The 17,919-nt window shown below is 40.2% G+C and overlaps 1 protein-coding gene across 1 annotated transcript in view; it reads left to right on the top strand.

Moving 5' to 3' along the window:
• Window positions 1–17,919, top strand: part of tbc1d22a (TBC1 domain family, member 22a) — an 87,272-nt gene that overhangs the window by 43,466 nt on the left and 25,887 nt on the right. Inside the window, exons 11-12 of the mRNA XM_068755065.1 lie at window positions 8,859–8,965; window positions 17,266–17,341. Of these exons, the coding sequence (XP_068611166.1) occupies window positions 8,859–8,965; window positions 17,266–17,341 (183 nt within the window). The remainder of the gene's footprint in view (window positions 1–8,858; window positions 8,966–17,265; window positions 17,342–17,919) is intronic.

Here is a 17,919-nt window from a genome sequence, read left to right as displayed (position 1 = left end):
ATCTTAAGTTTGGCAGTTCAAATCCTGCCTCATCCCAGTCATTAACTTCACTCACCTTGCCAAAAAGTGTATCACACTGGTGCATGAATGCGAATGTATGATTGTCATTGTAAATTACTGACCTACCTATTAAATAAAGGCTAAAAATGCATTTATCCCTCTCAGCATTGATCTGTGGTTTATTGTCTTGCCTCATATCGCTTTGATTTGTTGTTTGTCCACTGATACACTGTGCTCCGCCACGCTGTGCTATGCTGCCCACGTTTGTATTTCAACTGAATGGTCACATCAGGGGATGATGGTGCTGAGCGGTGATAATAATGGTTGGCTCCATGTGAAAGGCCATGTGCCAATTCTGGTGTCGGTAACAGTAGTTACCAACACGTATGCTCTGGAAACACTTTTGATATAACTGTTAATTCTAAATTCTGCAGGTAAACATGTAAAAACCAGCCAACCTGCTTTTATTGTGAAAATTCTGTAGTCAGTTTAGTTTAAAGAGGGTGAGAAAAAAGATCTATCTTATTATTGCGAGCGACATTGAAGTCTTTCTGCTTCATTGTAAATTGTTGTCAGTCAAATTAGTCGAGCCTTTGTTGGGCTGCTACGATCGAGGTGAATAATGGGAAGACCAGCTTCTTCCCTTCTCTGTATTTATATCCACCCATCTACCTCTTTTTTGCTCTATAGATTGAGCAATCTGTGGGGTGGATCTCGGCCGGTTGGAAGTTAACTAATATCGGCCGCTTCCCTGTCGATGGTCGAGCCACTGTTGGTTGAGCCTCCTGTTCCCTGCCCTTGGATTAACTGCTGTTATTAGCTCTTATGAGCTGCTTAGTGATTGCACAAGCACAGCTGCTGACATCCAGCAGGGATGCTGTCCTCTGATTGGTTCTACTACTACTTTTGCTACCTCTAATTTCTCCTGTTTCAATCATTTGTTAGGTAACAATTATTTTCTGAGAAATCCAAGTCTAATTCGTCCATTTTTTTGGCCCCGCCCCTCTTCGTGTTCCCTCTGGATCGAGCTTTTCCTTGATGTCCATACCGTTATTTGGTTTAGAACACAATCACAGTGTTTCTTAGGTTAAGTAATTGCATTTGAACTGGCAGAAATGTAATCAGCTGTGCCGTTTTAACCCTCCGTCTGTCTGTCTCCACGCTCCTCTGTATAAATGGATTCCTTTCGTTCCCCTGAAATATGTGAAATACACAGCATGTCCTCCTTTAGGCTTTTGGAGGTTGGTAGTACTTTATATTCACATTCTAGTTCTTGTTCCAGGAAGGAAGAGCTTAATGTAATAATTATTGTTTTGCACTCCACTTTGTCAGCGACTGACTATTAATATAACGTCCAAATGTCCATTTTTCCTAAGTTTCTCTTCTCTCATCTTCAGTTATTGGATATTCTGAAAGTTATTCCAATGCATAATTGAGTAATCTCATAAGAATCACTCTTTGAAGAGAAATCATGATGAGTATTTGGAAGTGATACAGTTTGCTATTCATTGATTGCAGCCCGTAGGTTTCAACAGGAGTAGACAATGCTACAGTCAAGCTGTATAAACCTGCATTGCTAGGTATTGGTTTGGTTTGATTTAGTCATCAAATGCTACTCTGGAGCATTTCATACAAAGTGTTATTCCCTATTAAATATAGCTATAATTAACATGCCAGCCAGTGAGCCATCAGAGTTATGTACTGGTATGCTAAGTAATAATGTTAATGTTACTTATTGTCTGGTCCCTGTGGACCCCCTTGAGTGCAAATTTCGATATTATGTTATTGTAATTATTAGTTTGATTTTTCCTGTTACTGATTTTAAAATTTAATGTAAAAGAGAGTAACAGAGGGTTGCATGTAGTATTTCAGTAGAAATGCATTTTTGCATTTTAAAATGTTTGATATATTTTAAATGGTATAATTGCTTCTGCCTGACATCACTCTCATCCAAATCTGCAATGAAGCAGTCACAAGCATTCTTTGTCGTGTGACCATGAAATTCCAAAAACTTTAGAAATGTTAAGATTTGATGAGTATTATCTTGTTCACTTTAGGTTTATTTATATTGGGGGCCTGTTTTTATTGTTCATGCATTTCCTTAAATATAAATATAGAATTTGAATATTTGGGCAAATGTGTGTGTTATTAATGGCATACTTAAATTTAACCAAACTGTTATATTGACTGAACATTGGTTCTCTCAAATCAAAATATGTCTGATAATTAAATGTATGGTCAACCAGTCAATCAAACCTACTCTACTGGTATAGACAGTAAAAATGTTTACATATATCTGATGTTGTTTTAAATGAAAAATAAATACATTCTGAACCACGTGAGGAACATTTGCAAAGGGTTTGCATCATGTATCTTATTGATTTTAAATTGTATTTTTTAACCAGCCTCACATACTTTGGCCTGCGGTATTTCATTGACCTTTGAATGCATGAGATAATCAACAGTGCTTGACAACAGGATATATAAATGTGAAAGTCGATAGCTGTGCCGTCATCTGCATCCAGCCTGTTATTATTTCCCCATATTACCAGAAAATTTCTCATTGCTCCCGATGAAAAGCAATAGAGCTCTGAACTGATCCAGAGAAATAGTTCTGTCAAAAAATGATTTATCTTCTGTGAAAAGGGGTTATTGAATATTTTTAGATTACATTAATTACTTGACTATAAAAAGACATAACTTGAAGTTGTCCTGACCGAGAAGGTTCCGATATCTCATAGTCTATTCGTTCTCTCCATCAGATTTTTTTTATTTGGGGTTAAAAAAAATGTTTTATCACTCTGTCACCAGCAAGATACATTCTGTTTGACCTGATGCAATTGGAGGCAATTGAATTAGTTGTCTCACTGTGTGCCGTTGCCACAATGCTGTGTCCCATTTTTGGGTTGCATCTTGACTTTGTGCCGCCTGCATCCATGTCACGTAATCGTGTCATGTAGTGCCTCTTTCACTAGTCTGCGTGTCGACTTGCCAGCTTTTTTTGACGTGTCTGCCGCAGTTCATAATGTCTGCTTATTAGTGTTCCCCTAATGTTTTCTTTCTTCCTAACGAAGCTGGCAGATTACACACACTAATGACTTAATGGACTGATCTTTCACTCGCACAACTTTCCTTCAGCTCCCAAATGTGTCTCGTGAATTAGTCAGGCACATTTACCATGCCTTGAGTGGATTTGACATCTTATGTGACTGGTATTTAAATGTGAGAGAGGTTTTCTGAAATGCAACTCTTCCTTTTTTGGGGCTGCTCCAAGCATTAGTACAATGAGAGTATTGCCAGATGCTTAGCAAAATCATAGGATTCATTGACTTGACCAGGTTTTCACAAATTGTGCCTCACTTGATCATAGTGAGCACAGCAAGGCTGAGCATGCTCTTCTGTTCAAGGAAAAGGGACCATTGGCTTCATACTGTTGGTTCCCACTCCCAACCGTTGCCACCACCCACTGGCCAAGAATATGAAGCTCATACTAGTTAATGCTGTGTTTCTTTGCCATCTCCATGGTTACATATCAGTAGAACATGTTTGCCAGCTGTGCAGATGTTGTATCACACTTCACATCTGTGCTGTTCAAACACCCCAGAGGATGCTGGGAGGTGGGGTGACTGGGAGAAATCCAGTGTGGATAAAGGTATTGGCGGTAGTAGCAGCAGCTAATGCGATGTGGTGGCCTTCCCAACACTGAGTACTTTGAGATTTTTCAGACAAGTCACCGTGCTAGCTGGGGGGCGAGTGGATCATTATGTGTCTGCGCATAGGCAGATATGGTATTAATAGCTGTATTCCATTTCATGTCAAGGACTTACATTATCTTGCCAGCAGCTGGGAGGCCCGCTGTTTGATGTATGGACACGCAGCTTGTCGTGCAGATAGTGGCAGATGAGAACATTTTTGGAGTGATGTTGTAGATTTTATGGCCCGAAGCTTTCTAATCGCAAGTGAGGCTGAAGTTCAGGACTTTCAATGAGAAATCCCCGTGCTGCAAATTTCTAAGTGTGAGGCTTTGGGTGGTTTTTATCAACTGACCAATAATTTAGACTGAAAGTTCTTTTGTTCTACAAACCCAAACGTTCCATTGATATTAAAGGGTTTGTTTTAAGAGAAGGTTAATGCTTTCAGCTCATTTCCACCTATTCTCTCACCTGCTCACGCTCGTACTGCCACCATGCGTCACCTCCAGCTGTCTGTCTGTTTAATTTCACACCGAAGATTGCACACTCCTCTAATTGCATTCACGTAACCCTCCACCTCCTGTTATATTCTACATCTGTGCATGTTATGTATATGTGGTCTCAATGTGTTGCTGATACCAGGGTTGATTCACTTGTTATCCAACAGTGTGAATGCCACAAGTCAACGCAACATTCAGCTCCCATTAGCAATGGTGTTATCACACAAATATGACATGGTGATAAACTCACTGTTTTTTTTTAGTTGTGCAGATACCTGAGTGATGGGATAGGGATTGTCAGAGGTGCAAGGAGGTGGAAGTAATCTCAACAGAAAAATGTGTCTCATTCTCAAGTGTCAGGTCTCGACTGTGTCACTTGGGTGTCATTCTGAAGGTGGAAACTGGATTGTGGGATGTGTTGATTTGGTGTTGGTATCGTAAGTGACGAGATCCATTAGATTTAATTTGAAATACAGCTGTAAATTATAAGTAATGGCTGTCCCACTTCTTATGACGTTTGGCAGGTGAAACCTTGTTAAAACCAATGGCGGTCTCACTCTCTGGTGGTCTGCAACTCAGGTTTGCTTGCGATTACTCTGAACCAACAGAGGGTTGTCGAACAGAACTACTTTTTATTGCCAATTGCTGTCTGCAGAGACGGACATGCACACACACTTTATGATTGTATCAGCCTAAACTAGCTCATTTATCATCTTACATCACATTACCTTGTGGCCCATAGATGTAGAGGGCAGATGGCAGGACCGGTGTGTGTGTGTGTGTGTGTTGTGTGCACTACAAGTACATGTATACATGTCTGTGCATGTAGGCACCCACACTCAGTCTCCGGAGGTGTAACCCGACTCAGCATGCCAAACTGTGCCAATTGCTCACAGCTGGCAGCAGCCCTAGCAGTTGTTCTCCCTGGACATGTGTCTCCCTGCGCCAGGGCAAACAGGAAATAAAGCCGGCAGCCTGGCAGGACACTGGCTCCATGGCCAATCGGGAAAGGAGGTGAGGAGGGTTAAAGTTAGACCAAGAGATCATTAGTCAAAGGTATAGGCAGATGTGTAAAAAGGAGGCGGGATCCCTGCAGTCGTTGGTGGTGTAACTGAGCCGATGTTAAGACAGTTCTACTAGATTTGGGTTGTTGTAGAATTAACGATTTAGAATTGTTTTTTCCTTTTTAAAAACTCTCTTCATCACTTCAAGCCATTACTCACTGTTCTGTATTCAGGTATGATGATGTGTTTGTGTGTGCGTGTGTGTTACAAACATCTGGGCACATGTGACGCTGCTTGGCCATCCTTCTAAGTTTGCTCTTCTCTTCTGCCTATTTGATTACAAATGCTTGTCCTCGGAGGCCTGTGCAGTTTGGTCTTTTGGACAGTTGGATGCATTTCTCATTTCCGACCAAGGTGACCTTCCTGTCAGCCCGGCTCTGTGTACTTCTACACAGCCCGAGAATGCAATTTATTAAAAGTATACTTTCCCAGACACAAACATAAATAAAAGCCACTCGTTCTTTGTGCCCTGCTAATTGAAGCACGAACTCCCGGAGTTCCCCAGTTTATTTGGGCAACATCTCTAATGAGACACGGATCATGTCCCAGGCATGTATTGTCAGCTAGTCCTTAGAGTTGAGGCAGTGCTCTAAAACTAATCACCCAAGAGAGTTCCTCTTCCGAGGCCTGGCTCTCGTAAAGGTAATTAGCAGTTTCTTCTTTTCAAGGTAGGTCAACTGAGACACAGGGTCTTTTCAGGCTTCAGGATTACCTAACGATGACCTTTATTTTATCATTCGTGTTTAATAACACAGAAGTTTGAAGGTGTCTCAAGTGGTTTGTGAAAACAAAATCCAATTATATATCTGTTGAATTACAGATATTGGCCACACAACTTTGATTCTTTTACCCTTCCAATAGTGAAAGGAAAGGACTGTCTGGACTACCTGGCCATGAAAGAGACTAATGGCGTGAGTTTTGTGGTTTTTGGTGCTAATATCAATTCCCTCAGTGACCACAGGGGGCACTGTTGTGTTACGATACAGAGTCTTTAGTCTCTTTTTTTCTTTGCCATTCCACTTGTGTGCCCTTGTTTTTGTGATGAGCTATTCCCAATTTCTCAGAAACCGCTGGACTCCTGGAAGCCATCCATTCTAATCTGTTCCTCATCAAGGTCTAGGTTTGGAACTGATATTGACGGCAAAGGCTTTAGCCTGAGACTAAAACTGATTTGAGCCTTTGGGACACTCAGGGTCTCAGAGAATGAGGCACCGATGTTTCACTCACCACCTTGTTAATCAGCGAACTGCCAGTCAGCCTGTTTACAATAAATCTTTTCTTCTACAAATGTAATGCCATTTCTGTTGCCCAGAATGGTTGCATCACAGACAGAGGGTTGTATTTGAGTGTTGCCATTTTCTCATTCCTACACTATAGAGGAGCTATCAAATTAACACTTGGTTTAATCTCATGATTTGTCAGATGTTGGTTTCTTTTGTTCATCCACACCAGTGGCTCCGACACCACATTTATCTTGTGCTCATTGCAGTTTACTTCTGTTTGTGTCTCCTGGAGAGAAATATAGTGAAGCTTTATTCCATCAGATGTCATTGTCTTTTAGAATGGATAACCTCTTCTTCTCCCCAATATTGAATGTTGATTTCCTTCACAAAAATGGATTTTATGAGCTTGCATCTGTATGTTGGTGCTAATAATGGCTGTGCCCATTCTATAACATTTTGCTTTAAGTGTTGGCTACAGATACATGGACATCTCTTTATAGTCTAGCTCCTGCCCCATCCTTATCTGGTATTAATAATCTGTATGTTATGTGAACCATATTAGATTTGTGTGCTGTCTGGAAACCTTGATCTGTCCAGGTGTGATAGGGTGAAAGGTGTCACCGGAATTCAAGCAGATAAAAGAAATGAAGAGACCATCTAAATGACAAGATGTTGAATTAGTTTATAAAGAGCCATACTCAGGTCCTGGGTTCAATTCCACCTGGGGCTTTTCTGTGCAGAGTTTTCATGTTCTCCGCGTGTCTGTGTGGGTTCTCTCCGGCTTCCTCCCACCTCAAAAAATTAGCAATTTATGGTTATTGGTTGTAGTAAATTGTCCCTAGGTCAGATTGGGAGCACAATTTCAATTCAATTCAATTTCATTTATATAGCACCAGTTTTTTAACTTTTGTTTCTGATGTTGCTTGTCATTATAGGCTTTAAAACTGAATCAATTTAAGATTTTTACATAAAATGATGCTTAATACAGTGTACTCTAATATAAGTAACAAAACGAATACATATTAAGATGAGGCAAAATTGAGACAAATAATATAATTTTCTGGATTATAATTGGGCAATTATGAGATTATCTCTGATTTAAAAACACAACATTTGCTCTTTTTGAGCTCTATTAATTAAGATCCGGTCAGAATGTTTAGTCACAGAATTTAATCACGATAGACAAACACTGTCCTCTTACTGCTAATTACTTTCAATGACCAAAAATAATTGATGTATTTCTACAAAGCTAAATTCATAAAGACAGTCTGTTTCATCATTCTCTCTAATTACGGCAAGTTTAAACCGGATTCGGTGAAGCCACGTGAGTCCGTCCCAGGATGAGTCTTGATGACTGGTCACATCTGTATCTATGGTCCTGGCCCTTGGCCACCTGTCTGTCTCTTTGACAGCGTTATACTGGGGTTGCCATGGTTACCACACAGATCCGAGGTCCTGTGAATGTGTGTGTTCTATGTATTACGAAATATATCCATTACACCACAATTTTACCCCCCCCTCCCCCACACACACACACGAGCACTCTTGGTTGCCACCAGCAGCAGCCACATCGGTAATCACCTCCTGCTACCATTAATGACTCCTAATGATACCTGTCGTTAAAGTCACCTGCTGGAGACGACTGGGAAGGCTGTGTGCTCTGTGCTTTTAAATGGTTTCTTCTGTGTCGTCGTCTGTGTGTCTATGGATACATCTAATTATACCGTCTCTATTACTTTCTGCTTTATGTAACTCTTCCAAAAGATCTTTACAAATGGCATTTATGGTCACATTCAAATGATTTGTAATAATACCAATATAAAAAATAAAGTCCTAGAAATATGTCAAAAATTGACATTTTAAGGTGATTCTTCTTTTTTTTTTTTTTTATGAATTTTGGGGAGCATTTTAATGTAAGGATCTTGAAAGACATTAAAGGTTTATAGTCTCTTACTTTTAAAATAAAGATGGCTATCCCAGCATTTAAAAAAGGGACTGTGTGACATTTTCTAAATTTTCAAAGTAGTCACGGGAAGAGGTTGAAACACCATTTTTAAAAGGCAATTATCACTCTGCTGCTACATTAGCCGGCTTTTATATTTTCTTCCCACACGTTCCGCTGCCTCCCTGTCATTGCTTCACCCGTCCTTTGTTCCCGTGCTCCAATTTGTAGGTGTGTTTGTTCCTTTCTATGCATCTCTTTCATAGCCCACCACTCTTACCCGTCCCCATTGGATTTGTCCTCCTTCTGTAGTTTTGACTTTTTTCTTCACCTGACTGAGTTGTGGGCTTGTAGCGGAGCCCATGCTGTGCATGTAGACACTGAATCTCTCTCTCTCTCTCTCGCATCTTCTTTCTCTTCTCTTTCCTCTTCTCCAGAGGAGGAAGTGGAAAACTTTGACGTGTCCAGTCTCCAGGAAGAGGCTCTGAGGAACATTGAGGCTGACAGCTTTTGGTGCATGAGTAAACTGCTGGACGGCATCCAGGTAAGCATGTGTGTGTGTATGTGCATTTGTGAAAAAGATGTAGGTTGTTTCACACCAAACTCGACTCAAAACACCCACATATGCTTTTATACACTCACACCAACGTACTGCACATGCGTAGTCTCCCATTTTCTCCCTTCTCGATATTGCCTCCATGCTTCTTTTCTCCCTATACACTTCATTTCCTGCTTTACTTTTTCTTGAGGGTTTTTGTATCTTTTATTTGTTTGTGTCTTGCTCCTCATCTTGCTGCTACTTAAACCAAAATTAATTTCCACAATTTGACCAATATCAAGAAGAAATAAAGATTCTAAAATAAACTTGTCAAAAATGGTAGGAACACACATTTTGTTTCTGATTAATAAAGATACTTTAATCATGCATTAGATAGGTTTGTTGTTTACATAGTTGTAGTACACAATATTCTGTGGGTCTTGAAAAATAGGGTAAAATGAGCAAAAAATGCTGGAACTCTGGGGGATGGCTGTTCTGAACATGGCTGGCACTGAATGATTTAATAAGAAGCGTTACCGTGGACATGTAAAAAAGAGGTTCAACGTAAATGTAATCATCATCAAGCGAGAAATATCTGTGGTTTTCTATTTAAGGAATTACAAGTAAACATTGATGTATTTACTGTGCATGTGGCACGTCACTACTTTTAATCAGTTGGTTGCACAACATTGAATTGTTAGTGGCCTCAGACATCTGAAGTGAAACCTGCAGGACTCGAACCATGTGAGCATTTCTATCAAACAGCTTCTCTGTGTGTCTGGAGACCACATAACTGCATTACCGACCACAGCTAATTTCCTCCTAACCTTTTGTAAACCAGTCCTCCAGATTGACCTTGCTCTCAATAGTCATGGTTGACTCATCTGCCAGTTTAAAACATGGCCCCTGACCTGGTGGAGAATTTCCTCTCGACATCGCCACTTTTACTTAAATAGAACAAACTACCATATCTTCCTGATGAGTATGGTATGTGCTGTACATTCTAAGGCTCATAAAACATCAATATTTTAGCCACATCTTAATATATTTCGAGATTAATATTTAACCATGTTGTATACAAACTCTAAATTGTTTTCTGGTATAATTAAAGAAGCATCTGCTAAGGCGACCCTTAATCTATAGTAATGCTCAAGATAATGAATATATGTATTAATATGCTTTTTGCTGTATCGAAATGAGTACTTTAGCGGTAAACACATTACCTGATGATGAGTTTTAACTGAATATTCAGTTTAATTTATCTTGTTTAAAGCATTAAAATATACTTATTATATTTCAAACTCAATATATTGTCTAGGCCTACACTAAAGGTAATGAATGGTGGGGAGCATGTGATGTGCATCCATAAATAACTATCAATTGGTTCAGCTATTCATTTAGGAAATTAATAGACGCTGTGCCTTGTTGCCCCTGAGAGAACAAGGCAGAGAGAAAAACGCAGAGCTTGAGAGCAGAGGAAGAATATTGTGTGTCTTTGTGCTTGTGTTTGTCTGCGCATTGGTGTTGTTTGTCCCGTGCGCGTGTTTGTTTGTGACCTTGGCGCCAAACTAATTATGTGCAATGCACCAGGGAAGACCATGTTTCCCCCCTAATGCCTTCTAAACAATCTGATGGAGGGTGAGTGCCTTAGCACCGTAATTAGTTGGTGATCCTTCCTCTGACCTCGTCACAAACCCTCTCACAACCACTATGCACTATTACACTTAACTGAGAGAATGAAGGTGGGGGTCTGGAGGTTGGGGGGAGAAAAGAGTCTCCCAGTGCAAACACATTTTCTCACCGCCTTTTAAGCACCTTATATATTATCCAGTATTTTCTCTGGGCTTGGTGACACGCTGGTGTCCACTTGCTTTGGACCAATTTGTGTAAAATATTTAAAGCAACTTACTTGCATCAAAATCCAGAACAAACTCATAAAGTAAAGATTTTAAAACCCCTTCATGCATTGGAACTTGCCGCAATTACCTGAGGAACTAATATCAAAAGTTCTTCTTTTCCTATATTTTTATACAGTTTAACAGACTTTAGGTCAGTTTTTAGGGTTTTACCCACACACACACACACCCCACTCGAAGTGAAATTTGTCAATTCGCTTGAGCAATTTGCCTAATAAGCTTCTGATTTAATTGGCATTATTACTGCCCCATTCCTCCACTTGAGCGGGCTAAAAGGTAGAGTAGAGAGATCTGACAGTTTCAGGTAGATTTTATCTTAATCTCTGGAAAATCCAAATTGCTTTTAGTAATGTCTTTTGTTGGAGGATTGGTTAAATATTTGAGTAATCTGATTGTTCCTGTCCTTTTAAAAACTCATTGGGAATAGTTGGATGTTCTCTTTATTGGCTTGAGAATGTATGGGCAACATTTCTGTGTGTATAATTGATGTAATTAGTGTTGTTGACATCCCGAACTAAAAACTGACAGCCAAACTACATGGTGCCCCCCCCCTCCCCCCCCCATTGCTTCAGCAGACAGTGATTGACAGTTTCAGTGGCAAATGAGTTAAAACTGCCGATTTGCAGTCCGGACATGACCTTTGAGGCTCTGCCATAACGGACAAGCTTTTCTCTATGAAACATCTTGATAGAGCAAGTGTTTTACAAAGTTTGCCTTGAAAAATAATTATATGCAAGAAGGCAAAATGATTTACAAGCACATTGTGAACGTTGAGATTCTAACCAGCCGTCAATCTTTTATAATTATTTTTCAAAAACAAGCATTCTGAATCCCACTATAGACACAGCTGGTGACTAGAGAGAGGAAGATGAACTGAAGAAAATGTTCGGTATAATGGGCTCAAAGTTGACATTCAGAGCAATTTGATTAGTTAATTTAATTTCTGGTAGCCTTTGAAATTGTGTAATGCGGGAGTTTAAAAGCAAGTAGCAGCAAAGTGACAGTAAATTTGGGTTGTGTGAATAAAAAGGTAAAGCAGTAAATAGTCAGTTTGAGTGTAAATGTACAGGCTAAACTACGGTAGGTCAGATAATGAATGCTACAACAACTCGGGTTTTGTCTGTTTTTAAAGTCCGGGGTTACAATAAGAACTGAATCAGTGCTGGATGAAAACCAACGTGACTGCAGTGCTTGACAACAGTTTGAAAGCTATACAGGATGCTAATGAAAATAATTTCAACACACTTTAAACAACAGGACTTGCTTAGTATGTGTGTTTATGGATTCAACTTGTTTTTAATTACATGTTACATGATCATTTTTGTTCCTATTTAGGACCATCATGTACTCCTTGGGGTAAATTATTTTGAATGCAGGTATAGATGCCTGACGCAGGTAAAACCTGATGTATTCATTGTTTAACAGCACATAAACAGATGTCTGTGTCTTACCCACTCTACCCCACGAAGAGAAAGGAGTCAAAATATTTAGAATGCCCATTATTCTGCCAGCATGAACCCCGAGGCCTCTCAGTTTTAAAGCCAGCAGATGAAACCATATATTTTATGTTAATTAGGCAGATATGCCTTTTATTACTGAAACTGTATTTTTCCATTCCTGGATTTAATTTTGATTTATCTATGGTGACAAATGGAGATTCAACATGAAAATACATCTGACTCTTCTTTCGTTGATTTTTAATTTATTTTACAGTCAAATTCGTGATGTTGCTCACTATATTGGAACCCATTAGTTTTATGCATTCGACCAGGGATCGGCAGTATTTAAACATGTTCACTGAACTACTAAGTGCCATAGTTTATCGTTATATGTAATAGTGTTGTGTCATAGCCATTTTCATTTATTGGACACATGACAGGATGGATATTAGCAACTGTTAAGCTGGAAAGTTTAACTGGTGAAGCAGCAGAAATTGTGTGACATCTTTATTGTATTGAAAGTTGAGATGCCTCAGAGCATGAAACAATCAGCTATGTATTTGAGTGTAAATCAGATCACTAAATTGTATCACACCGACATCTGAAGTTATGTTAGAATAACATTTTGTTTACGTACAGCTCAAATATTAAATGGTCAACAGCTTCCTCTCTCCTTTCTCTACTCCTGAGCGGCCATCTTCCCCTCCCTTAGAACACATGCCAATCGGAGTGTGCCTTGTCATTGTCAAGGCAACCATCTGTTTCCCAGGTTCCGACTAGAGATGGGGCCTACCTCGAGTGGGAACAGGGGTCCAAGGAGTGACATCTAGCAGACGGTAGCTAGACTGAAACATACGCCATGTCCTGTTCTGGTTTCCTCAAGGGCTCCCCACTGTCGCCTTGGGCCGTCACTCAATCCACAATGTACACACTCTCGGCAATACACACACACACACACACACACACACTATCTACAATAGGAGTAATCTACCAGCTGGTGTGTGATGCTTGACAACATGTCTGTTTACCTGTTATATTTCCTCCAGGCTTTATTGGTTGTCAAATAAAGGTAGTCACTGTTCAAGAAAGCTTTTCCAGGCTTACATGGGAAAATCAGGCAAATAAAAGATATATAGAGACATTTATACAATGAAAGTGGCATGAGGAAACGAAAGAACCTCAAACACTGGTTACCGTAGCATTGTTGAGGCAGGTTACCTCATGTGAGTCGAAGCGGTGCAGCAAGTACAGCTAAACCTTCAAAAGTTGCATGTGATTTCCTGTTCTAAAAAACCCATAACGTGTCTTCTCTAGGATACCGTAATTGTTTTGGACTGTGATAACCGGTCTCTTCTCAGCTCCACTCAACTTGTCTGTTGTTAAATCACATTGTTTTACAAAGGTATGCCACTATTGAACAGTATTGCCAGTATGCTGACATGACAAGAACTTGGCAACACATTATACTGGCTGAGGATTTATTTATGTTTTTTTTTTCAGGACACCAGATTGTTGAAGTACTGCCTCATTGATCTGCTGAGATTTAGACTCAATGGAGTAACAATTTTGGACAAAAAAATACAATATTAGATTATTATTTTAAATATATATTTTTTAATATCCATCCTCTGTAGTTGATTATGCCTCAACCTGTCCTGAGTCCTTTACCATCAGGATGACGAGCTGTCTCAAACATGCAGGCTGCCTATCCTATAACATTTGGCCAATTCTCTTGTAGCTCCAAACAACTGTAATTGTCTGGACCTTTGTATCCAACTTATCTCGACCTGTCATCTCTATTTTACAATCACTTTTTTTGATCTCTGTTGCTCTTCCACGCCATGTACCAGAGAATGACAGATCATTGCCCTTTATCTACCCTTTATCTTGACCTGTCATCTCTCTCCATCGTTCCCTTTCTATGTCCCTCCCACCTCTGTCCTTGAGTGTGTCTCGCCATAGTATTGCTGCTGTTTGTTCTGTCCAGCTTGCTGATAGACATCCATTGCCACAATAGGAGGCAATCTTTGTCCAGCATGGAGTCATTGTGGCTCTCTAATGGAATGAACCAAGAGGTGAAGAGGAGATATTGATTCAGCTGACTGAAAGAGAGACAGACTGACTGCTGCTCTCAGTCTGTTTGTTCCTGTGGTTGACTCAGGGCACTTACGCTTACTGGCCCAGTCAGATGGGATGGTTGGACAGGTGGTGGGAGCAAAGGAGCATGTTCAATAATGAATCGGTAAGAGTTGATTTCCTCATGTTGCTTCAGCTGATCAAAGGTCCCAACATTTTGGATTTTACAAACAAACAATGAAAGTACATAGAATATTTTTTTTTATTTTGAGCTGATCACAAATATATTTCTATAAAAGATCTAAGCAAACACCCGTCAGTCACAATATCAGAGTACAGGATGGAACACAATGAGACACCAGGGAATAAAACACAGTAGAATAACATTCCATGTAAATAGAAAACAGACGGCAAAAGAAGAAATAGCTTAGAAATTGATTAAATAAATGACAGGAATAACGAGAAGAGCAAGATTGGAAATGTCAAAATTTGAGGAAGGGGAAATGAAGTGCCCCACCCCCAGGCTTGGCTCCAGGAGGGCGCCCGGGTGACCCCCTCAGGGAGGGGAAAAGATGAATCAGTGGTGGAGTAAAAATGTAGAGGGCAATAAAACAAGACACTTCCTGTCTCTAATTTATGTGTTACTGAATGGAAGCTACTGTAGTTAGTGAGTGTGAGTGTTTAGTAGCAGGCTAACAGCTGGGTTAAGGTATTGAGATGCTAAATCCATTTCTCTATATTGACAAAGTACATCTGAAGATTTTCTCAATTGTGTGCACATTCATGATTTTATATTGTATTTTTTTATTTAAAAAAATGTCTGCACCATTAAATCTTTACAGGCCATGGCCAGTGGTGCCTTGAAGAGCTGCTTACTTTTGCTGCAGTATTGTTGGGATTTTGGACAAAGGTTCTTTAATTACACTATCTAGCTGAGACTGTATTTTTTAAGTCATTAGTACAATGTTTGCATATCACCTCAAAGCTGCTGTTACCTTTCTGCTGACATTTCCACAGAAACAAATAGTCTTTATTGATTCATTATTTACTCTTTGTTTGGATCCCAATTAGCCTTCCAATCAGCTGCTCTGTTCTGTGGTTCACGTAAAAACAATTTGAAAATAAAGCTGCAAGGCTGAGCATTTTGCAACCCTTTTCATTCATAAATTTCAGGATCAGGTCAGGACTTACACATAGCAACTTTCAAGAAATTTAGAGAATAATCAAGCCCCAAATAGGGAAATTTATTTGAGAGGATAATAATTCCTTAAATTATTCACATTTGGTGAGTGGGCCCTAATAAAATATATAAATATAATGTACTGTATCTGTAAGCCGGCCTTAGCTGGCATACTCTGCTTTGGAAATTGTCAAATGTTTGCCATTTTACTAAGCGATATTTAAATATGAAAGGCGCAAGTTGAAAATGAAAATTTGATTCCGTAGATATGTCCACAAATTCATATATTTTATTTGCCCTCCACGGATCCCGTAGGCAAAGATAGATCAAACCAAGCATGAACCAATTAATTATGAAGGATAAAGGTGCCAATTGAGGAGTGGTAGAAAGAAAAGGTAATTGCACATTAAGGAGCTACTGAAGGATGATGGCGGTTTGAGATGGTGCTGGTGGAGGTATTTCAGAAAAAGAGTGTGAACGCAGTTTCTACCCCGCCAGCCTCTGATGGACTCAGGAGGACACGCGCGCCTCGGTTCTGCTGAGCCTGAAGGACAACTAGAGCTGTTTATTGCTAAATGACCTCCCCCCCTCTTTCTTTCTGCCTCCTCTCTTTTTCCTTCTCATTTTTCTCTCTCCATCGGTTGGATACTTTGCAACATCAGCTGTTCTCCAACTGCACCAAAATGACCCCTCAAGGAAATTTAATCCGTGTGTGTGTGTCCACACAATATGCCCATGTGCTAATTTCTTTTGTATTGCATTCTGCATCACTCTTATCACTTATTATTTATCAAGCTTTGTTAACCAGCCTCCATTAGGGTGAGGGTTAGGGTTAGGAATATTTCAGTATCATCTCTCACTTCAAAGCTGAGGCGAAGAACCATTTATTGTATTACTTCTTCAGGCCGCCTTAAGAGCTGACCCTCTCCTTTGACTTCAGGGTCACATCCACACATATTTTATCCTGCTCGTCTAAGGTGGGCAGCCAAAGTTCTGTTTACTGTTTCTATTTGGTTCCAGCTGTAGAGTATATGAGGTGTGAAATGGGTAAGCATTTATGATGCCTACTGCACATTCCTGAAAATTTCATTTTTCTCACCGCTTATTCCACTATCGGGTCACGGGCCAAGCTGGAGCCAATCCCAGCAGTCAATGGGCGAGAGGCAGGGGACACCCTGGACAAGCCGCCAGTTCACCGCAGGGCAACACAGAGACAGACAACCAGCCACACACACACCCACACCTACGGACAATTTAGGGTCACCAATCAGCCTAGGCTGCATGTCTTTGGAGGCGGGAGGAAGCCGGAGAACCCGGAGAGAACCCACGCAGACACGGGGAGAACATGCAAACTCCGCACAGAATGGCCACAAGCTGGAGACGAACCCGCGACCATCTCGCTGTGAGGCAACAGTGCTTACCACTGCGCCACCGAGCCGCCCCATTCCTGAAAATGAATCCTCAAAGTGAGAATGTGAAATTTGAAAACCTTTTGAATGTTTCTTTTTTGTTTCTTTATTTGGTAGGGACCCATTCCATACACACGGAATCTCCCTATTCATCTCACCTTCTTCTCAGTGTAACTTTTCATGATGTTCAGATTATTCAAATATAAAAATGTAATATGGCAGACTCTCCCCTGTATGCGGAGGCTCACTTCATATTGATGGACAGTCTGATTTTTCTGCTTCTCAGGACAACTATACATTTGCCCAGCCAGGCATCCAGAGGAAAGTGAAGGCCCTAGAAGAACTGGTCAGCAGGATTGATGGTGAGTCATCTGCCTCTCATCCACTCATCCATCCATGACGTTTCTTTCTATTCTCTCTTCACAACGCTGCCATTTTTACCTCTTCTCTTCTCTCCTCTCCTCTCCTCTCCTTTTCTCGCTACCTCCATCTTATTTGATAGTTTAAATTGATAGCATTATGCAGGCATCCAGTGGTAATATGGTATTCACACTTGTCTCTTGCACCTTTCCCGTTAATGATGGAATGACAGTTTCTTCATGTCACGCTAATTTTCATTCTCCCCGACTGACTGTGGAGTGTGTACGTACGGGTAAATATGAGCCTAGAACAATGGCGTGATACGGATTGGAATTTAACTGCACCTGCTGGATTTATTAAACAAAGCTCGGCCCGATTTCCGATCAAAAGATCGGATCGGGACATCCCTAGTAATAAGCATTTGCCTCTTCTGTCTTTCTTTTGGTTAAAATGTACAAATATAATTGTAATAGTTTTTTATTTTTTATTTATCTCTACTGTATTTTCAATGTGTTTAGCATGAGAAGCAGCCATTGACTCGTTGTAAAGAGCAAGGTCCCATCCAAGCGACCCCTTAGAC

The sequence above is a fragment of the Brachionichthys hirsutus genome, chromosome 22, assembly GCF_040956055.1.
Source record: "Brachionichthys hirsutus isolate HB-005 chromosome 22, CSIRO-AGI_Bhir_v1, whole genome shotgun sequence".
Classification (NCBI taxonomy): Eukaryota; Metazoa; Chordata; class Actinopteri; order Lophiiformes; family Brachionichthyidae; genus Brachionichthys; species Brachionichthys hirsutus.
Note: the sequence above shows the minus strand (reverse complement) of the source record. Positions and strands in the feature narration are given on the sequence as shown.